Raw genomic sequence first — 23483 nt, 5'->3', positions numbered from 1 at the left:
GATGTAAAGGCAGAGTTCCTTTGCCACCAAGTGCCAACGAAGAGTTAAATGGTAACTCGTAGAAGTTTATGGAAGCTTTGAGGTCTTTTTCAAGTAGACACAATGCTTGTCAAACTCTCTTTAGCCATACATGCCTAGTCAAAATTTTCTCATCATCCACATCCTTTTTCCTGGTCTCATGTTTGTTTATTTTAGTTTCTTGGGTTTTTTTTTTTTTTTTTTTTATTTTTTCCCTTTGGCTTTTGTATATTTCTGGAACGGGGAATTAGGGAGTGGAGATGGTGGGGTGGCTGAGAAGAAATAGAGAAGAGGAAAACTTTTGAATGCTGACCTTTAATGCGGTAAAAATTATGTTGACTTCATAGTCTGGGTAAGCATATATAAACCATTTGTAAATCACATGAAAATAAACTTGTGGCCTTCTAGGTTTTTGACACACTTGGATATGTGTCTTGGGAAAGCACTTTAGGGCGGGGCAATATGGCACTAGCAGTGAGTGAGTACTCATGGCCTTGGGTTCACTACAGGCATTGTCTTGAGAGGCAGTTTTGATGCCAACCATCACTAGACAGTTTTTTCTTTCCCTGCTTGCTGCCTGCAGAGGCACGTGTGCTTTGTGCTTTTATCTTCTGTTAACAGTAGTCCAGGACAACAGGTGGCTGCCCCGTTTGCTCTGGGCTCCATGTTGCAATCCTTCTGTCTTCCGCTTTCATTCTAAGTTCAGAAGGCCTTCTCCTGTGCTGTCGATGTTTCTGTTGCTGTGCTTCCTCTCATTAGTGCGTCATGGGCTTTCCAAGTCAGTAGGGATCAGGGCTAGGGCTGTTCCCTCTGCACGTGTGGTTCAAGTCTGCAGGCACTGTGCTAAACATGTTTCCTTTTTCTTTTCTCCTGTAAAATGTTGTTATTCCAGTCACTGTGTAGACTTTGAGTAGGTGTTCCTTGAAGCTTCATAGCTGTAGGCAGTATTCTATGTAGAGTTTCCCAAGTTGTGAATTACTATATTTTGAATTTTCATTCTTCCCATTGATAGAAGATAGAAGAGAAGCAGTATCTAAGAGTGTTTAAGCCACAGGATTTTAGAGTTTGTAATCTTCGATCAGTTATTCAGGTTTTTTGTTTGTTTGTTTGTTTGTGTGTTTGTTTTTACTTTGGGTTTTTTTTGTTGTTGTTGTTTTGTTTTTTGAAACAGGGTCTTATTGCAACTCCAGCTAACCTGGAACTTTCTATGTAGAGCAGGCAGATCTCTGCCTCTTGAGTGCTGGGATTAAAGGTGTGTTTCACCATGCCTGGCCAAGTTATTTAGTCTTTATGGGTCATACTTAGTTTTATATCTATTTAAAATTTAGGTGTAACATAGATCTATTTCACTGAGCTGCTTTTAGGATTGTGACAGTGTATAGAAGACACTTCTCATAGCAGCTGCCACTTAGCAGAGTTCACTATTAGATAATATTGTCACCTTCTTCTTGTAAGATAATGATAACATCCTCCATGTTATTGCAGCCTCTGCAATTGACAGTTCCACTAAACCTTCCTGGCGTTAACCCATTGTTTTTCCTGTCAGGTTTGCAACTGTACGATATGATCAAGGCTCCAAGAACATTCGGAACCAGTTCATGCACCTGACAAACTACAGCGTGAACAAGAAGAGTGGAGACTATGTGAGGTACCGGCTGGGTCAGGGCTAGAAGTCAGCCTCAGCTCTGAGGGTGGAGACATGGCAGTTAACAGGGTGCGCTGCTAAGGAAGGAACACATAGGTGACACTGAGAGGTCACCCTTTAAAAACATATATTTTTTTTTTTTTGTGAATGGATGTTCTGGCTCTGTGCATACCACACATGTGCCTGGTGCCCTCAGAAGCTTGAAGAGGGAGCAGATTCCTGGAACTGGAGTTATACATGGTTGTTCGCCATTCTGTGGGTGCAGGGAAGTGAATAGAGGTTTTCTGGAAGAGCAGTAAGTGCTGTTAGCTGCTGAGCCATCTCTAGTCCCTCAAGTATCAATTCTGAGGTATTGCTGCAGCAGCTGCTACCGCTGCTGATTCTCCATGGTATACCCAGACGTAGGGTACCTCATTCCATAGACTATGCCTTGGCCATTTGTCTTTTCCTACTTGACTTAGGGGAAATAATTTCATATGGAAGTTATATCTAAAGCTTAAAATTATTTGTATCTTTTGACACTGTAGTTCCAGTTCTATGAATTTAACCTTAAGAATGTATGTACAGAATGGGTTTGTCAGTACACACCTTCACTATGTATCATCTGATGGAAAAGCATATTGAGACAGTACATTTAGCAGATGCTTGATTCAGTCAGTCTGTTAGCTAAAGCTTCTTATTGTTGCTGAGAAGTGAGAAAAGGATATGTCCTAAAATCTTAACTCTCTTTAACTACAAAGTATAAAATTAGGGTAGTCAATTTTTAGGTTTGTCTCATTTGCTTTTATGTATCTTCTGAAATTTTTAAAAATACACTACAATGATCAGAGGGAAAAAAAAGGAAAAAGAGAAGAAAAAAAAAAAAAAAACTAAAGAAAGGAATGAGGCCCTCTCAGAGAAGAACTAGTGGAAAGCAGTACCAGCCCAGCTGTGTGCAAATGTTATTTTTTCTCTGTTTTCTTTTATCCTGATAATTTTGCCAGGAAAGTGGAAAAATAGAAAAGAAACTCAAACAGTCACTTTCTATTCAGACTAAAAATAAGTTCCCACCAGGTCCAAGGAAGGAAGGAAAGACTCTGGAAGTGTTGGGTAGTTGCTAAAGTGAAGGAGGTTTCATTGAGTGTCCTATGGTCCTCACTGAATTGCTTAAAGCTACCATGTCCCTCAGGTTAGATGATCAGGGATATGACTGGAGAGGGTGCTGAGGGTCAAGAAGTCAGAGGCAAAGCACAAGTCTCTGGTTGTAGGATGACATTTGTGGGAGCTCCCCCACTCACCATTCTGTGGCAGTGGGACTCTTCCAGCCACCCCAGTCCCTTGTGTCATCAGGGGGACACAAGGAGGTTTGGAGGTTTTGAGAGGTTTGGGAAAGTAGCTGTCACTACCCTGACAGGAGGCTTGCTAGTATGTCAAAGCAAGCCTGTGGTTAGCTCCTTGTAAGACAGTAGTACATTAGCTTACTAATATATCCCAACTCAGTTCTATTCTAAATGGCATTGAGGTTGTTTGCTGGGCTCATGTGACGTTCACTTCAGAGACTAGATGTGCTGTATCCCACTGTTAATTTATTATAACCATTCTTAAACTCATTCACATTTTTCCTATCTTTCTTCACTTCTCTTGATGTGGAAGAATTAGCTCTCTTCTTTACTCTCTTTATAAAAGTAAACTCCACATTTGCTTTTCTTAAGAAATTGATAGAAAAGAGTGTCTTACAGAAGAGCCTTGGAAAACCAGGTTGAAGTCAGCAAACTGAATGCTTATCTAAAATACTCAAAGTACAGAGAAAGGCAGGTCTCTTGGCATATGTAGCCTTGATTCCTTTCTTTTTAGTTGTGATGATCCAGAAGTGGAGGATTATGGAAACAAGTGGAGCATGAGTGCCATGCTTAGGTACCTGAAGCAAGAAGGCAAGGACACAACTGGTGAGTATCAGACCTTTTTTCTTTTAGTCTCTACTTTAAAAAAAAAATTGTATTACTTATGTGCAGTGTCTGTGCACGTGTGTACATGCCTGTGTGCAGATCCTCTGGAGCTGGAATTACAAGAGGTTGTGAGCTGCCCTACATGGGTGCTGGGAACCGAATGCAGGGCCTCTGCAAGAGCAGCAAGTGCTCTTAACTGCTGCCTCTCCAACCCCGACTTCACTCCTTAGTGCTCTTGTACTGCTTCTCACCAGGGCCTCCTGATGATGCTGCCGAGACTCCCCACGCTGCCTGCTCTTGTTCTTTTTCCTGTGGTTTACAGTAGAGAACAGACTTTCTACAACCCCCAATTCCCTGTTCTTGTTTCTAATTTGGAAAGTATCACTTTTCTCTTAGTCTTCAATGAATGTATCTTTCTTAAGTGCTGTGCTGTGGTATTTTGTGTACCGTATTGGCTCTCTCTATTGGCTCTGGGTTCAAATTTTTCTAAGTTGCACTCCCTCATTCTTGTTGCTGAGTAGGAGAATGTTAGAGTGGAGTTGGAGTCAAAAAGAATACTTGCTGAGCCTTGACAGCCTGGGGAGCAGTATGTAAATAGACTTTGTTCCTGCACAGGGAAAGGGTGCTAGGAGAGTGAGAAGAGGGAGAAGGCTCGTTCTGCAGTCTGTACCTTCTGCACAGGCTGTCTGCACCTGTGTCCATCTCTGCATGTGTGCTGGTCCTGTAGCACCCATGCGGAAGACCACCATTTTGATGCTTTTTGAATCAGCATACATGCTTTTATTATTGCACTGTGACCTGGAATCTGCTTCTACTAATGCATGCATTATAGTGTTTCTGTTTTCATTACAAAAGATTGTTTTTGCAGCATTGATGGCCCATGTGGAAGACCTGATCATTAAGACAATAATTTCTGCTGAACTAGCTATCGCCACTGCCTGTAAAACCTTTGTTCCGCACCGCAGCAGTTGTTTTGGTAAGGAGCTGCCAGATGCTTGTGTTTTGTGAGAAGGGTCTGGGATCCTCAGCTAGTGGGGCACAGTGATTTCTAGGAGTCAGGGGTATATTCTGGGTTTGCTTTCTTAAGCTCATAGAGTAGATGCAAATTCTCTCAAGAAGCTGGTGGTAAAGGTAGTGAATTTTCATTGGTGTCTCTGGAGGAATAATTCCCTTTCTGTGTAGGGAACAGGGATTGAAACTGAAGTGTGGGTCTCTCTGTCAGAGCACACCAGAAAAAGTCTGCAATAGACTCTACAGGAATCCAGCTCTAACAAATATATTCCAGAGCTCTCTGGCTGCCAGACTGGGAACAGATCCAAGAAGCTCTGGCTGGTACCAGTGTGTGCTTTCTCCCGTTTTCCGATGACTCCTCCTTTTTGTTTTATTCTTCTTCCTAGTGGGTTCCCCCTACCCCTTTCTCTGGCTTGTTTTCCTCCCTCCTCTCCTCTCCTTCTGTTTCACTGTATCTTTTTGATAGTACAGACAAAGTGCAACAAGCAGTTCACAGCTCGGATCAGAAAACCCGTGACCTCCTGACCCACTGGCTGTGTCTGTCTGTCACACCAAGGCTGCCTGTGTGCATGCCTGCTTTCTCCATGGATAGGAACTTAGTGCTAATTGCCAGTATGAAAGTCCACAAGGCCAGGTCAGCTCTGGGCACATGTTGGACCTTGGTTAAAAAACAAAACAAACAAACAAACAAACAAAAAACCAAAAAACCCACACAGAGTAACTGATATAGCAGTACCAGTTAAAGTGTGGGATGGAGGGATACACAGTAAAGATGGGAGAGGCGCGCCTTCCTCGGGGGCTGAAGGCAGAGGAATAAAGAACGTAGTTTATAAGGCTTGTGTAGCCTGAATTTGAAACCCTGCTGCACCCCTTTTTGGTTGGGTGTTTTTTAGGAAGTTGCTGTAATTTCCATTTTCTTGGTTATAAATGACAGCCATGAGATCTCTCCCTGAGAGAACTGTGAAGATTCAGTGAGATGGTACAAGCAAAGAGAGCACCTGGCACCATATCTGGCCTTGAAGCTGTACTTCATAAAAATAACCTTTATTTTATAATTGACATTCTAATTTTTGGTCTCTTTAATGGATTATAGTAGCATGTACTTGTCTGTTGCTCAAGTAAGAGATCTGTTGAGACTGAATAGAAGATGCAGATAAGTCAGAGTGTAGAATTGTAGAATTGTAAGAAAAGAAAATTGTAAGAAAAGGCTTTTAAAACTAGCTCTATGGAAGGGAAGTGTACCAGTGTGCATAGGTTCTGTGTCTAGCTAGAACACCCTCCTGTCTACCTTGCATTTTCTCATTCCTTTGAGACTCACTCCACTCTGCTGCTTCTCTGGAGCTTTGCTGAGCACAGGGCCCTGTCGTGTTACCGCCACATGCTGTTCTGTGCTGGTCTGTGACACGTTTCCTATCTTAGGCATCGATGCTTTCCCCAGAGTCTTCTTGAGTTGTTAGTAGTCACTGTGACTGCCTTCCCATCTCATCTGTCTATGTCAAATCAGAGCTCCAGGCACTTTTCCTAACTCCTTGCCTTTCTGTGTGTTTGGTTTATCTTGTGGATGAACTACTTCTTTTCTCATGTTACTTTACCTAGTAGGCCACCAACATCCTTCCAGGCAAAACCAAGCCTCACTTCTTTGGTGGTCTTTTTTTCTAACCTTCTTAGTAAGGGTCAACTCTCACCCTGAGGTTCCAGTTCTGTTCATGTCTCTGTAGTGTCTCTTGCATGCCCTCTGGTGTTACGTATGTCTCCCCTGGTGGAGTGGAAGCTCCTTGGTGATGGCCGGCACAGAGTCACCACTGGCTTTGCTCCTCATACAGAGCAGTATATTGTGCTCACAGACAGAGAATGTTGGAAAATGTTTGTTAAATGAATGCTGGGTGCTTGTTTTCATTGTTTCTTGGCCTGGCAGTCAACTTTCCAGTAGGTCTGATTTGGTAAGGCCTGCGATCTTAGAATCGTAGTACTCTATTTGAAGATGGATGTGGAGGCTAACAGAATTGACTCTAACTGCTGAAACCTTTCAAGATTAAATGTTTCCTTTGTACCTTGGCTTGCCTGTGTTGGTAAATTTCTCATGGCCCTTGGTATTAAAAAAAAAAAATCCTTTGTTCTAAAAGTAACTAATCTTGAAGGCTTTTCTGGGTATTTCTTTTTTGTATCTTACTCTGTAGCCTGATTGCTTGTTGGAAGCTTAGGAATGGGTTCTCAGAATTCAGTGTGAAAGAAGGGCAACAACTCTTTCTGACTAAGAGAAATATCCCCAGACCCATCAGCCAGGGTCTCCTCTCCCCTTGCCTGCCTGGGCCCAGCTCTAATAAACTCAGGCATCTGGAGCTTTTTAACTTGTTGACTGTCTCCTTGGCTTTTGTGGTTCTGATTCCTGTCAGCCCTGGATTCTGTGTGCTTCATTAACCTCCGCTGTGAGATAGGAGTTGTGTATTTATGTATCTTTGTGTGAATCTCTTTGTCTCTCTCTGACGCTTAGCCTCCCCTAGGGTGTGTGTTATAAGGAGTGAGCTTTGAATGTGTGTCAGAGCAAACAGGGATTGAGAGCTTCCTAGAAGTTTTGGTTTAAACAGAGCACTCGTACTTTTAGGGGAAACAAAGAACATGAGATGGGGCTCTCTATATGCTTTTGGGGGTCGTTTGTGGCCTTCCGCTTGCAAATTACTGTCAGAAGCATTCTGCCACTGGGATTTCTGTCCTGTGATTTTTCTCCTCCCTTGCTACTTGTACTGTCTCCAGGTACCTTCAGTATTCCTTGTCAGCGCTTTTTCTGCACATGTAACTCTTCGCCTCTCTGGCTGTGCACTGAGCAGAGATTATTGTCGCGGCAGTGCATTACTGACAACAGTTTTGTCTTCTCAAAATCAGTTTGCCCTGGGTAGCTGCTATATTCCTGTGTCTGCACTGTTATTACTACCTATATATCAACCATAATAGGCAGTCTGAAACTTAGTTATTTAATGCTATTTTATAAACTTGATTTGTCATGATATAGAAGTAGAGACCCTGAGTGGTAGCCTTTGTTTTGGGTCCTAGAACTAGTGAGTAAAAAGAACTTGAATGAAAGAGACTCGGCCTGGAACCAGGGGCCTCAGGGGATGAGTCTTGGCAATTTCCCATCTTGATCATAGGACTTCAGTTATATGATTTTTGGATGCCTCTCCCAATAAAACATGTTTCTAACAGTCAGATTTTACTGACTTCCAAGATTGTGAAAATGTGGTACAATGTGAACTAATGGGCATCAGTGGCAAGTCTTTAAGTAAGCTAAGGAAATTGGCACTGTGAAATTACTCACTATGAGAACAATTTTTTTTTGACCATTTGAAGAAAATCAGCCAAAAACAACAGGATGTTAGCTGTCTTTCAAAGATGTTGCTGTTGACAGTGGTTTAATCTTTGTTTGTAAGACTGGCTGAAGTGATGGGCTCTGATCTTGGTCCTCTCTAGTGTGGGATCATGTCAACTAGACACTGAACTGACTAGCTTAGTCTTGCTTTGATCAGAGACCAATGCCATGTCTGCTGAGAACCAAGTATGTTCAGGATACCTCTCTTGAGTGAAGTCTGGTTTAGTTTTCTGTTACCTCTGCTCTTGACCATTTTTCAGGGTAAGGCCATGTTCTTTAAAAGGAAGGTGTCCATAAATGATTGTCAGAGGAATGGAAGAAGGTAGCATGCTTTCTCCATTATGCAAACCTCTCCACCAACAGTAAAAGAATGGAAGGCAGGGGCAGTGTTCAAGGTAAGCCCCTCTTCAGTTTATCCCTCGCTCCAGTTTAGACGGGGAGGGGCATTTGCTGTAGAAGGAGCATAGGTGCTAAGAGGCTACTGTTTGTCATTAACAACATTGGTGGTACTTACTACCAACCATATGTCATAAAAGCCTTGGTTTATGAAAGGGGAAAGAGTCAGCAAGCTTAAGGAAGTTGTCTTGGGTCATGTGGCTAATAAATGGCCAGACAAAATTTGAGGCCAGATATCTGGCTCTTTCTCCACCCACATAGAGATGACTCCGATGAGTCCACTCCTTCTGGCATGCCTCACATCCTGGATTTTCCTGTGCTGGCCTGTAACTAGATCTCAGGAACAATGACATCATCTTTTCTAGCAGATCAGGCTTGGAAAAGAGCACTCTTTTTGCCGAGTCCACAGTGCCCAGTCATAGACACTCCTTTCAGACCTAGGATTATAAGCGTTAGCTAGCTAGATGCCTTAGTGACTGTGGGAATGAGGTAAAAGGTCAGTATTAGGGTTCCCCCTCTTACTCAGTTCATTCTCCTGTGGGATCTTGCTCTACTTTCCCCAGAATTCTCTTTTGGACCCATTATAAAGACTTTCATTTTGCTTTTAAACTCAAATCCTAGGCTGAGGTGAAAACGTTTTCATTACAGAAAAGGATCTCAGTGACAGAGGGCACTTCCTAGTGCCAGCACGTTCCATTGCTGGGACTGTGGCTTCCGCGGGGCTCTTATTTCTGAGGGCTTAGTACATTGTCTCCACAATGAGTGGTGTGCTATATTTAGTGATCTTTTAGGTCTCAGGGAGGCTGTTTTCTACTCCCCACTCCTTTCTTCAAAAGTCATCTTTTATCAGATTTTTTCCTTAATGTATCTTTAATAAATTTTACTTAACGAGAATTTCTGTTTATTTTTGGCAGGTGGTTCTTCTGTTACTGCTATGCCAGCTCTTCTCTTTGCAGTGAACTAAATAAATTTATTTTCTTTCTTAACAAATGAATTCTTGTTATTTTTACTGTGACTGGTAGCTTTGTTATGACTAAGTAGGTAGGCCAGAAGATAACAACTCTTTATTGGCTTTTGCTTATACATAATTTTCTCTTTCCTCCCCCTCAGTGGTTCTTAATTATTTTTGTGTCTCTCTCTTTCTCTCTGTGTGTGTCCATGTGTGTTTATGTATGTACAGGTATGTGAAGCCCAGATGTCAGTGTCTTCCTTAGCTACTATCCACTTTGCCTTTTATTATTATTATTTTTTGAACAAGGTCTTTCACTGAAACTGGAGTTCACTGCTTCAGCTAGCCAGCAGGCCCCAACTATCCTTCAATCTATGCCTTTCCAGTACAGAGTTCATAGGTGCGTGCTCTCATGCCCATCTTTTTATGTGGGCGTTGGGGGCCTGAACTCAAGGTCCTAGAAAGCATTTTAACTGAACCATCTCCCTTTCCCTTTGTTATACATTTCCTAAATGTTTTTACTTATGGAGTGGATTGTTTCTGCCTTAGGTTTCTATTACTGTGATAAATACCATGACCAAAAGCAGGTTGAGGAGGAAAGTGTTTATTTAGCTTACACTTCTACGTTACAGTGGATCACTGAGGGAAGTCAGAGTGAGAACTCAAGGCAGAACTGAAACAGAAGCCATAAAGGAACATTGTTCACTGGCCTGCTCAGCCTACTTTCTTAGACAACCCAAGAGCACCTACGCAGGGGTGACACTGCCTCCACATCAGTCATCAGCCAAGAAAATGCACTTTTGGCTTGTCTTTTTGGTAGGAACATTTTCTAAATTGATGTTCCCTCTTTCAAAATGACTTCAGCTTTTGACATGCTAGCAAACAAGCTAGCACACTTGATCTAAACTGATAAATGAGATGTGGTCCTTACCTTTCAGAGGAGAGACACAGATAGGAAGGGACAAATGATAGTTCACATAGTAGAATGACCATAATGTTCTTGGACCATGCAAGTGTTACCACCTGTTTGCCTAGGGGAGCCAGGGAAATACACCCTAACAGAAGGAATATGATATGCAGACCACACTGTTAGTACAGGACCTGTATTTTTCTCCCTTCTAGATAGCATCTCCTAAACAGAAGCATACCCCTCTCATGCCACCTCCACCTGCAACCTCACTCTTTGACAGCTAGGGCAATGGCTCAGGAGGTAAGAGATACATGGAGTTCTATACTGTTAACACATTACCAGGTGTTCCACTTGTAGGTATTTACTTAGGAGAAACAAAACTTGATGTGCACACAATCCCTACTCACAAAGGCTGATACTGTATTTGTAATGACCCAAAATTAGAAACAGCTAAACTATACACCAACTGTGAAATGGATAAATTGTGGTATGTCCATATTTTAGAATACCAACCTCTTTGGAATTTAAAGGAATGAACTACACCTTTGACACATGTAACAGCATAGGTAAGTTTCAAAGGTTAATTCTATGTGAAAGAAACTACTCTAAAAAGACTATAGACTATACATATTTCATTTATTTGACTTTCTGGAAAAGGAAATCACGTAAACAGAAATCCCATTGGTGGTTGCTGAAAGATGTGGAAGTGAGGATTGATCACAGAGGCTGGAGCGTGCATCTGTGACAAGATCTTTCTGTATCGTGATTGAGGTTGGGTTTACACAGCTGGATGCTTTTTCAAGGGTCACTTTAAAGGGGTGAATTTTATTGCACATAAGTTATATACCTCTATACATCTTCCTTCAAAGGAATTCCTGACAGATGTGCCTCAAAAACATGGTAAATATAATACAAGAAGCTAGACACAAACGAGTATACACTGTATGATTTCTATTTATATGAAATTCTAGAATAGGTAGAACAAATTGATAATGGAAGAATTAAAAGTTATGGCTGTCAAGGACGAGGCAGGAATAAGCTGTCTAGCAGGAAAGTGGATCTTCCTCGGTGATGAAATGTTCTGTGTGTTCCTTGATACAAGTGTGGACTACATGGATACAATCAATTCCAAGGTTCATCAATCTGTATCTTTAAGACCTATCTATCTCATCATACCTAAATTATACCTCATAAGGGAGTAGAGATGATTGGTTGAATTAAAGAGAAGAAGGCCCTCAACTGTCTTTGTTGAGAGGGTTGTTTCAAGAGTTGGATCTGATACACAAGCTATCTTTCACCCTACTCCCAACTGTGGAGGCCAGCCTCACTAAGGTGTCTTGGATCTGGCATTCTGCTGTCACATAGCAGCATGCATTGCTTCCTCAACTCTCACATGATTGTAGGTTCAAGCCTGGTCTAAGTGTAATTGGATTGAGGCTCGTTTGACTCAAGAGCATGGGACACTCCATAGGCATTGCTATCTCGGCAGTTTTTATCACAGGAGTCAAAGTTAGTTTACTGCTGTGAAAGTGATTTTTCTCACTTTAAGATATGTTTTTCTTTTCCCAGAACATTGATTTTCAGACTTTTAGCCGAATGTGAGTTCTTGGAATTTGCCCCTGATGCAGTGAAATGGTTAAGTATGACTGCTTAAAACTCAATGTGGAGTGTTTAAATAGTGGCTCTCATTGACTGTTGATCCATCTTACATTGGTCTTCTTTTGTGGCTAGTTCTTTCTACATACAGTTTGTGTATCATTCATGTTGTCATTGTGTTCTTCATGCTGTTATGAAATACTGTTTTATGAGATAGTTGAATCCTATGCTTTTGTTCTTAAAAATGGAAGGGAATGTTTTCTAGCATCAAATACTCCATCTTGCTTATGTAATGCTATAGGACTTGTAGATTATACATTGTTTCTCTGCTTCCCTCCCTTCCTCCTTTCTTCCCTCCCCCCCTCCCTCCCTCCCTCCCTCCCTCCCTCCCTCCCTCCCTCCCTTCCTTCTTCCCTTCCTTCCTTTGTTCCTTCTGTCATTCACTTTTTCTGTCCTTTTCTTTTCTCCCTCCTTCTGTCCCTCCCTCCTTTTTCCTTCCTTCCTTCCTTCCTTCCTTCCTTCCTTCTGTCCTTCCTTCCTTCCTTCCTTCCTTCCTTCCTTCCTTCCTTCCTTCCTTCTTTCCATTTTGATGTATAGCCCAAACTCAGGTTCAACTCATGATCTTCCTGCTTCAGCCTCCCAAATGCTACAATTACAGATATATGCCAACATACCTGTTGAGGTTTCCCTTTTAAATGTCTTATTTAGAGTCACATGACAAAATCTTTTCTCAGATTAAGGAGAGGATTAGTATGTTGTTGTTATTGAAGACTAGGAAAGCTATTGAAAAGAATGTAGCATCTGAAAAAAAAAAAAGCATGAATTTGTTACCAAAAGGAGCCAGTTCAAGGTACTTTCTTCTTTTTTCGTTTTAAATTAAGTTTTTTTTTTTTTTTACTGTAGTGACATGAAAATGTATGAAGCCCCAAACTTTTATTGGTTTTAATTGGTTTCTATGGTTTTAATTGGTTACTATGTAAGCTGACATATTCATGAAAATACTAGAATATTTAGGTCTAGATTAGTGTATATGCCTGTAGTCTCAGCACCTGGGAGCTGTGTTAGGGGGATCATGAGTTAGAGGTTGTCCTGAGCTACATAACAAGGCCTGTCTCAAGCAAACAAATAAAAACAGAGTGTACATATCTGTTTGACTTATAAAGTGGAAATAGGCTATAGCTTGTCTGAATATCCATTTATTGGCAGTTAGTGACTTTTCCAGAGAGTTGGGGAGCCTGGAGGATGTGTTTTAGACTGAAGTGACATTCCCAAGCCATTGTATGGAGGATGGGGGGGGCGGGGCAGACTGGCTGCCAGGTCTTTAGATCCTGTCCTAGGTTTCTTGGTCTGAATTACAGCTTTAGGTGTCTATGTTCTAGACTATATGTTTCTAGTTTTTTTTTTTTTTTTTTTTAAGATTAAAAAGTTAAAAAAAAAATCTTGAAATAGGGAAATTTATGTTGGAGTAAATTTCTAGAAAACCCTTGCTTGTTTTCTTTGCATGTGAGCTCTGAGGTAGTTTTCTCTTGGAGAGGAGATGGAAGTGAGGGGTCGTTTGAGTGACACTTGGTTTGATGTTAGGAGTGAGTAGAAATCTGAGTCTGTGTGTTTAGAGTACGAATACCGAGGCCTGTGTGCCACTGTCGTTCCTGCCATGTGCATCGCAGCAGTCAGATTCCAGGGCTCCGTGCTAGCCTCGCACTCTTTGAGGCTTTACAGTAAAACTAGCAATCTAGGAGAAGAGATGCCCAGTGGATAGTGGCTTGCTTCTTGCCTTAGCCGGAGAAGTAGAGGAAGAGAATCAACAGAAAACCCAGAGTCCATGGAAAGTTATCTTTGACCCCTTCCTTTCCTTGGATAATACTAGTGTTAGAAGACAGCTTGTCACAGCCTGTATTACCACTTGCCCATGTCTTCTGAGTCCGGCTGAAGGTTTTACTTTCTTTTTCGAAAAGAAACTGAAGCTGTAGTAGGGGGAAAGAAGTATGCTTTATAATTGGATATCTTCTGAGCTGGGATGCAGAACAAGATCTTAAAGTTAAGAAAATGTGAAGGAAGGATCCTGAAGCTGGGCCTTCTGGGGATGTTTCCATTTTCTTAGTATGGCCGGGTGGGGCTAGAGGAGGCCAGCACAGAGCAAGCCCTATGTGGCTGCCATTGGTAACAGGTGATCTTGCTTGCTTCCTCCCTCACTGTTTACCCTCAAGCACACTGGGGTCTCGTCTGTTAAGTCTCAGTGTGCAGTACTCAGGAATAGCAATAGCATGTTGGGTTTTAGTGTTTCTTCTCATTATCCTTTGGAGGAGACTAGCGTTTCTGGAACTTCAAGTTCTTTGCTTCCTGCTTATGCTCAGTGAGTTTCTGGGCCTCAGATGGGAGTTGAATGATTCTCTGTGATCTTTGCATGGAAATGATATTGCATGTTGTGTTATATTTCCAGAACTGTATGGCTTTGATGTGCTCATAGATAATACTCTGAAGCCATGGTTGTTGGAAGTGAATCTCTCTCCTTCTTTGGCCTGGTAAGTCAGTTCTGTCAACAAATAATGACAAACCTGAACATGACACTAAAATGTGTTTTGTCCTTATTTTTGGAGGGGGTATTATTTCTCTTGTGGTAAAAGACATTTACATAGTAATGACTTTTAAAAAACAAGATGGGTTATGGTATGTTATCAAATCCCCTACGGGAGACAGGGACCCTTAACTTCCCAGCCAGTTTGTAATACATGTTTGCCATTTATTTGGCTTTTTAAGGATAATTCTTATTTGACATTTCTTCAGAAGTGCTCAGATAAGACTGTGTCTTCTTACTTGCATTACTAAACCACTTGAAACACACACACACAAAATCACAAATAATGAGTTCCTTCATTAGAAAGAGCAATAGTTTTGAGGAAATATTCTGCCAGACATTCCAGACTGCAAACCGTATGAGCAAAGCATACTACTCATTAGAGAACATGAATATGAAAATAATACCAAGCACTTGATTTCTTCAATTTCTCTATATGTACTAACAGCATCTCAGAATTTCAGCTCACTGATCTTCACTCATCCCTGTAGCTTTGAAGTTAAAACAGCCAGAACAGGCCGAATTAAAAACAACAACAACGACTTCTTCTCTATCCCAGCCAAGTTCTTCAGTTTTGCAGTACTAAATAAGTTATTCTTGGGGAAGATATAGTCCTATAGAGGTGGAAAGCTGGGCTAAGGTATCAAAGAGCAGTTTCTTTTGCTCAGTTCTTTGGCCTCATGTTCACCTAAGGTCAATATCTAAAACTTTTAACAATCTTAGATTTAAAAAATATAAAATCTCTTATTTAGAAGGGAATAGGTATACTTTTTAAACACCAAAGAAGACTCTGCTTACATCCACAGTGACAGAATTTCTATTAGCTATGTGATATTCTAAACAGAAAACCCTAGAGGTTTCTGCCAGAGACCACCCAGCTGCTGGGCTTTTAAGGATGAGAGAGACTGGCAGGATGCCAAGCCATCAAATAAAGACATGCTGAGTACTTGGTGGAGTGGGGATTTGGCTCACCTTAGGTGTGAGGTGTGCCGCTGCGTAGTGTCTTCAGTTGTTAGCACTGTACTTTGTCAAGTCAGCCATTTACAAATTTCCCAGTGAAATACAGGAGCCAGTGTTAAACATCCCGGAGGGACCCAGTGGGGCCAGCAGCAAGAGTAGTGTGGTTCATGGAGAAGCACCTAAGCTCTAAGGTAGACCTGTCTACACTGTTCCAATATCCACATGGGTTCCTGCTTTCTTGTATGGTGAGATGTTGATAGGACTTGCTTGGATCTTTTTGCCCTATTTATAACCCTGCAAGCCTAAGGAAAATGAAGACTTCCAAAAGTTACCAAGGTGCCTAAAATGTCAGCTTTCATGTGAGTGAGTGAAGAATGAAGCGCTAACACATCATTTGAACGAGAGGCGCTCATATACTTACAAGTACACTGACAGTCCGAGCCTCTGAATCCCACAGTGATCCCTGGCTTGTTCAAAACTTGAATTGCACAAGATCTGGAGAAAAAGATTTCATATCAGGGAATCAGTGTGTTGGTGCTGGACCTGCCTAACAGAGGATGAGTTTAGCACAAGGCTTGTATTTACCTTATTTTTCCACCCAGATTTCTCTCCCCTTTTCTGTGGATTTGATGTCCTGTATGTGTTCCTTGTCGACCATTTGGAACTTTGCTGGACTGGGACCCGCTATGAGGCAGCTCTTCTCTTAACCTACAAAGTGATCAAATGCTCTTTTCTTTCTCTGTTCTCTTAGTGATGCTCCTCTGGACCTAAAGATTAAAGCCAGTATGATCTCAGACATGTTCACTGTTGTAGGTGAGTAGCAGTGTATTCTGAACTGGACTCTCACAAAAAATTAGCCAGAGCTTCCATTTGCCAGGCTCTGTAGGTGTTGCCAACTGGCAGTTCCTAAGCCATGCTGAATGTTTTGTACTAAAAAAATTATATTTTCAGGGAAGTGTTTATGTGTTTCTACTCCCCCTGGCTCCATCCTGTCCTGGGGCCGAACCACAACTAAGGCTGAGACCAGGGGCATGGGAATTATGAGCTGAGGCAGAGAATTAAGCAAAGATCTGCAGAGAATATATTTTTCTCTGAGCTGGGAAAATGAAACCCAGTGAAGAGGCCCTGTTACAAAGGAGACCGGCTGTCTTTCTCCTTGACAGTCTCTGCTGGTTTCATCATGATCCCTTCTGCAGTGTTACAGCCAAAGCAGCCCGAGGAAGAAATCCCATTTTAAGTAGATAAGCCAGAACTTTGAAATGGAGATGGGCAGTCAGGTGGGTATGATTCGGATTTATTATTGGGTTTTAGAATTTCCCAGAAAACGACACAGTGAAATCCATTTGATGTGAACTAGTGCTTGTACCAGCAGATGTTGTAAAATCCTAGCTACTCTTTTCATTTTGGTTGAGAATATAGGTCTTTTTTAGGAAGGAAGTGAAAGCAGTGGAAATTCAGTTTCTTAAGCTGTAGATAATCAATCATAAAACCCATTGTGGAAACCCATTAGCGGTAGTCATCTTCTGTATTCACAGGGGGCTGGCTGTAACAGGACATAGCACACTTACCATTGTATTCTTCTGGTAAAAACATTTTTCCCAGAGTCAACATCCAGAAAGCTACTTTAAAAACATATCAACAAAGCACTTCTTTATGACCAGCTATGTGTTTCACAAAGATGATTTGCTCATTTGTTTGAGAGTCATCAAAATGCCACATCTCTGTCAATCAAGATTACATTTAGCTCCTCAGTCAGCATCATCCTCTTTAGGATGAGTCCAAAGATGCTTGAACCAAACCAGACAGGCTGATTTCTCAGAAAAGGGCGGCTCTTAATACTGCTCATTCCCCATTCAGGATTTGTGTGCCAAGATCCTGCCCAGCGGGCATCCAACCGGTCAATTTATCCCAGTTTTGAGTCTTCCAGGCGGAACCCTTTTCAGAAACCTCAGGTAAGCAAATTGAGGAGCATGAAACCCAGAGAAGGCTTCCTGAGGAGTGGCAGCTGGTGGAGTGAGAGGGCTGAAGACTATGGTTGTGAGGTCATCTAGGGCAAAGAACGTGGGGATTTTGTTCAGCAGCGGCTGGTAGCTTATGCTTTCAACTGCTTCCCAGCAACTTACACCTTGTTTTTACTCTACCTTTTCTCTTTCAAACTCACCATTTCTCCCCTTAGATTGACATGCTCATAAACAAGGCAAGGGGAGCCTGTTAATTCTTAAGCATGACGAGGCTTTTTCTAATCTTCAGACTAGTTTTGTAAAGATGATCCATTGAATCGGTGTGTCCTCTATCCTCTCTGAAGGGCCCCTCAATGGTCATGAGCTCTGATCAAAGCTAAAAAGTAAGCACCCAAAGAAGCTGCTGAGTCCGGATCATCTGGTCAGTACTGCTCCAGCCTCTGTGCACTTTGGTTTGGGGTCAGCATATTCCCTCTCTTCATCAGTCTGCCTGTTTGAGTGATGCTACTTAAGGGTTCTTCCTAAAGAAGCGCCACCTGCCTCCCTCCTCCCTAGTGGGTTTGATTCCTTGGCTACTCAGGCTCGGGGCGCTGTCTCCTATAGGCTGGCCTGTCTTCAAGGAGCTTTAGTGCCATCTCCCCACAACTACCTTGTTTTCATTGCACTCTTCTACATTCCTTGGCTAGTGGCTTTTAAATTGCCCTGTGCGCCTCGGCATCCCCTTCTCTGCCTCCCTTTCCATCATTCTTTCCTCTATTTCATCTCTCCATTCTTCCTTCTCCCAGCCTCTTTTCTTTTCCTCTATACTTTCTCTTTGTCCATCATGGAGAGCACTGCTGTCTCAGATACCTTCATATTTGATGAGGGTTTTCACAGGCAGATACCTCTCAGCCCTGCAGGCAGGTAATGTGAAGAAGGACAGTAAGGACAGGCACAACATGGTGATGTGACAGGCTGACTGGAACCCAGAAAACAGGTGGCAGGCTGATAGGTATGGTCTAGTTGATCACTGCCATGTTCCAGTGTGGGCCAATGGTGCTGGGAGCCTCCTGTTGTCAAAAGAAATTAGAAATTGTGGGTTTTCTTATTTGTTTTTGTTTTAAATATGGGCAGCTAGCTCATTCAAATCCAAACCAAACCACTGCAAGCCAAACTGAACATGTCTTTGAGCTAGAGTGGTCCGAGGCTGCCTATCTGTGAGCCCTGCTCTGAGGTAATTGTCTGGATGGTGCTGTGCTGTGGAACAGGGTGGACTGGATTGTAAGAGGTATTGTCTCAGATTAGAATTACAACCAGGCAGCAGTCACACTTGCTCTGAACATCATCACAGATGAAAGGGATTTTTGTAATTTTAAGAAGAAAGGTAGAGAATTATTAACCTGGCTCTAGTGAGAACTTCAGCAGTCACATTCCTGCGTTAACTGTTCTCTGCAAAACATCCCTGGGAAGAGACACAGACTTAGAGCTGGGAATGTTTCTTAAAGCTTTGATATAATTTCTTCCAGGCTTTTCTTCTAGGGATAACAGCATTCCAGTCTCGAAAGAATAGATCCTTTGTCTTACCTTGCTGCTTAGCGTTTATTGGCAACTCTTTGCAAATCATCAAAAATTTACCCAGTGTTTGTTTGTTTACTGGTGGACAGTAGCTTGTCATCCATAAAGGCCTGTGGAGGAGCTCTGTGTACTGTATGAAACAGGATTGGTAGGCAGGCTGGTTTGCTTCCGGGTCTTATGTATCTGACAGTACTGAGAAGTTGAAGTCGGAACACAAAGAATAGCAATAAAGCAGTATTGGAGAAAAATGCTCTCACTTTTCAACCAAGGGCAGGACTCTTGCATGTAGTCTCTATTTTATAATATTTTAAATGCAGGAGATGGAGAACCATAGTCCTGTTAGGAGAAGGGAAGGCTTTATTCTATTTTTTTGTCTCGTAGAGCTTCCAGTTTCTGTCTAAATTCAGTCATCAAAAATCACAAGATAATTTCTGAGTGTTGGGAGATGTGACTCAGTTTTATTCCCACTTTTCAAATAGAAAGCCTTTAGCTGTGGGTTTTCATGGTATATATATTATGCACCTCCTTTTTGTAGAATTTGAAAACATAAAACAGGATGTATGGAAAGAAGTGTACCAATATCTTCTTAGTTATAGATCATGAGAACACAGGCTGCAGTAACTGAGGACTCTCAGTTCCTGAGGGGAATTATGCTTTGGTAAAGGCAGTTGGATTGAAATGATGAATGGAGCTTATCCATCCTTTTACACAAAATATTCTGGAAAGAAAATACTACAGTTCACAAGGAGTTTTGTCTGGTTCCAGTTTCCTAGGAGACATACTGCTTCCAGTAGCTTAACATCAGTGCTCTCCTCACTCGGAGGGTTGGACTTGTTTGCATTTTTTTCACAGGTGATACTTGGTCTATTTGTGACCGAATTTAGGAACCTGCTGTAATTAGATGTGACTTTTAAAATAAAAACAATTTTTTTCACACAACCCTTGCTGGTTTATTGTCCCTGTAAGGAATTTTTGAAATTGACTGCCATTTTCTTGTGTGTTGCTTAGTTTGGGGCTCTGGCACCGTTTTGCTGCAATGAGTTAGAACTGGATTCATTGGCATCGTTCCAGCTGATGCCCAGCAGGAAACCTTCCTGCCTTTCTCCTAGCAGTTGTCTTCTCTGGTGCAGTTAGTGTATGCTGGAAGCCTGAGTGCCAGCTTCCTGAGCTCCTGCTTCCAATAAAGTGGTCTATATGGCGAGCAAAGTCCTCAGGGTATCTAGTGTCATGCTTGATAACTGCTCCATATGGTTCAGTAATGTGCATTTTAGTGTCATGATGGGAGAATCCAAAACTCTGCTGAATGTGACATTTCATATTTAGTAATGGTCTGTGATTTGCTGTTTGTAGCAAAACCCCAAACCAACCAAACAAACAACCAGACAACGAACCTACATCCTAAATAGCCCTTGAACTAATTCTGGTGATGAGAGCAGGGAGACATCCCATGGCCTTCTGGTTTGGTTCAATGTCTTTAGGTGTAATTCCAGTTCCCTGGATCATTTTCAATTCCATTACATGTAACTGCATTGCTGGCGTTACTTAGGTTGTTTTTTTTTTTTTTTTTTTTTTTTTTTTAAATTATTTTATGTGTGTGTATGTGTTTGGTTTTGTAGTCTTGGTTAGCAAGGTTCCTCTCTAGTTACGTATTTAAACTTGCCTGTATGATGTGAAGCCTTCCTGGCTTTATTGAGCTGGGTTTGAATGTTGGATTCTCTGACTTTATCTCTCTTTGTCGATGTTTTTCTTAAAATGAAGCCCTCAGTGTCTCCCAGATTTCATATCAGAACTGAGGAGATGTCAAGAGAGGGAGGAAAGAGTAGACATTTCTGAGCATTCGACTTTTCTGTGGCTGTCGGATTCTGAAATCTCTAGTACTGTTTTCTCTGTGTGCCCTTTCTTTTCAACTCTACTCTCTCCGCATGTTATTTCTTCCCTTGAATGTCTGGAGTTCACATTTCTACGCCCTGGAAACTGAACTCTGTGGTTGTGATGGTGCTGTGGAAAGCAGGTGAACTTGAGAATGAGAGGGACCTGCATTCACGTTCAGTCCCTGCCAGTACCTAGTGGCTAGACGTCAGGGAGGCTCTAGGTGTCTTTGGAACAAATACATACGTGTGTGGAAGCTAGAGAATGTTTAGGCAGTGTCTTCACGTGGCTTACCCTCAGAAGGCCCAGTCTCCTTTACACGTCTGAGTCTTGTTGGCCTGGTATTACTTTAATATTCATCAGCCCATAGTTACGCTGTGCACATGTCATTACCCACAAAGGTTTTATTTATTTGCTTCTCTTTTCAGACATTAGTGAAGATTCTAAATAATGCTTCATTGATACTTCTTGATTTATTGCCATTTATATGGTACTCTAGCTATATTTGTACACTTAGCAGTTTTTGCTATATATTCTGTGTGTTGCAATATGGCAATAATTCACTGATTGGAAATAAAATTTAGAAGAAATATGGTATCAAATTTTCTCAAATGCCCTGTAAAATCCAAGACATTAAAGCCATCCTATATCTGCTTTAGTCCTTGTCATCCTTTTTAAAATGGATTTAATTTTGTTCTAAAAGTCAAACTTTTAAAGCCTATTTAAAATAAATAAAGCAGTCTCCATACTGTCATGCTTGATGAGCCAGGTAGTAAGTACTTGTGAGTCTTTTCCTTTAGTGTTTGTCTTTTCTCTACTAGGTATCCAGAGCACACAGTTTTGAAGATGGGTACCTCACTTATTTTTTTTTTAGTCCTCTGCTGCCACCTCAGTTGCTTCCTGGTCTTTCAAACGTAACTGAAACTGATTCGGCTAAATTGTCTCGTTTTTGTTGTGTTGTTGGTTTATAGACAAGAGCAAGATGAGTCCTCTCAGACCTGCTGATTTATATTCATTCCCTATTTCTAGAGAGCTCATCTGATGTCCTTGAAACACAAGCCTTCTTAACTTACTGTATTTTTGTCTGAGTTTCAAAGTGTTCTTGTGATTAACATTATATGGAGACCATTTTTTAGAAGCCATCTTTTGATCCAGTCTACCAATATGTAATGATACGTGATTTTTTTCTTATTTCTTTCATTTGATAGCATTAATTCATTTTAGTTTCCCGTGTTTACCTTTATTTTCTTGACAGCCAGTCACAGTACATAGGAGTTGGACAGTTTTTAGTGTTACTTGCTTTTACTATTGAGTTGCAAACTTTGTATATAAAATTGTGCAGTCTTATGCTTTACATTTGCTCTTTGTCTTGGATTTTCTGTGCCACAATTATGGTATCAATTAGGGCAATTCACCTTTATTCTGAGTCTCTAATTGGTCAAGTTTTTGGCAGCCTTTGTTAAAGAGAATTTTTGGAATCACTACTTGCTTCTTATTGTTTGAGTCGGTGCACATGTTCCTTTGTCTCAGCCATTTTACATTCTTAAATTCTCAGTTGGCTCCTCCTTAAACAACAACAATTCTGAGATACATAAACATTTCTTCTCTGTGTAGATTCTAAATGTAAAGGTGTGTTCATGTTCATTTGAGAGCTGTGGTGCATGTTGCATGGCACAATTCTTACCCAGATGTAAATTGACAGGTTAAAATTCATGTATTTGATGGTGTAAATAACTCATCTTCCATAGTCGATGGCCTCTCATTCCAATGGAGCCTTGTTTCTAGTAGTCAGTAAGCCTATTAGAATATGTAATTTATTATTTCTACCTCTTCAGTCTTGTAGCAGAAGGACTCTAGGTTAAAGCCATAGTATGGTTCTTTTTCTTAAAAGTGTTTGCTTTGTTTGTTTGGTAATAGAACAAAATTAGGACCTTTCTCATGCCAGACAAGCACTCTACCACTGACCCCTCCCCAGTCCTATCTGGAGTTGATGATATTATTATTATTATTATTATTATTATTATTATTATTATTACCACCACTACTACTAGTTCTCCTCTTTCTCTTCTTTCCCTTCTTCCTCTTCTCTTCTTCCTCCTCTTCCTGTTCCTCTTCCCCCATCCTCCTTCTTTCTTTTTCTTCTTTTTAAGCTTGCTTTTGGTCTCCTAATGTGCTGTGGCATTCCCAAACACTGATTTTTCTCTCCTATTCCTCTTGTCTCTGTCTTCTTTCTCATGTGTCTGTAGTTCAAGTCACTTTTATTTATCTTACCACAAACTGCCCAGTCATTCCTTATACTGCCTGTCATTCCTTACCTTCCAGTGCCCTGAGTAACAGCACATAGGAGCCAGGGCTGGAGTGGGATGTGGGTAAGAACAGAACCATGCATGCACACAGCGGCGTAGGAGGCATGTCTTGATAGTGATTATGGAGAAACTTAAAGAGTTATAGGTGCTAATGAATTAATTGTTTATAGGAGTGCCATTAAGTTAGTGCTAAACAAGGTGCTATCTCAACTTTTAGGACCCAATGATATTAAAAACCACATTAAAAAGAAGCAAAGGTAGAAATCTCATTACTATTGGCTTGTCCTGTGCTCCTCAACATCCAGTGATATGTCCGTGAAAACTGCTCTGGGAATCAGCACCCTTCCACACTTTCACAGCCTCCTGAAAGGTTGCCTTACATAGCCATCTGTCTACACATCTGATGGAAGTCTCCCCTTGCATGCAGTCTTTGAATAACATGTCTTA

At 41.4% G+C, this 23483-nt stretch overlaps 1 protein-coding gene across 15 annotated transcripts in view; it reads left to right on the top strand.

Annotated features, from left to right (window-relative positions):
* Ttll5 (tubulin tyrosine ligase like 5) overlaps positions 1 to 23483 on the top strand; it is a 235626-nt gene that overhangs the window by 47172 nt on the left and 164971 nt on the right. For 14 of the 15 annotated variants that reach the window (XM_076921612.1, XM_076921611.1, XM_076921608.1 and 11 more), the window contains 6 exons: positions 1565 to 1666; positions 3497 to 3588; positions 4457 to 4564; positions 14252 to 14333; positions 16098 to 16159; positions 17204 to 17298. In XM_076921612.1, coding sequence (XP_076777727.1) covers positions 1565 to 1666; positions 3497 to 3588; positions 4457 to 4564; positions 14252 to 14333; positions 16098 to 16159; positions 17204 to 17298 — 541 coding nt within the window. The remainder of the gene's footprint in view (positions 1 to 1564; positions 1667 to 3496; positions 3589 to 4456; positions 4565 to 14251; positions 14334 to 16097; positions 16160 to 17203; positions 17299 to 23483) is intronic. The other variant, XM_076921610.1, reaches the window with a different exon arrangement.

Source organism: Arvicanthis niloticus, chromosome 23 (assembly GCF_011762505.2).
Source record: "Arvicanthis niloticus isolate mArvNil1 chromosome 23, mArvNil1.pat.X, whole genome shotgun sequence".
NCBI lineage: Eukaryota > Metazoa > Chordata > Mammalia > Rodentia > Muridae > Arvicanthis > Arvicanthis niloticus.
This window is presented reverse-complemented; position numbering and strand designations above follow the sequence as displayed.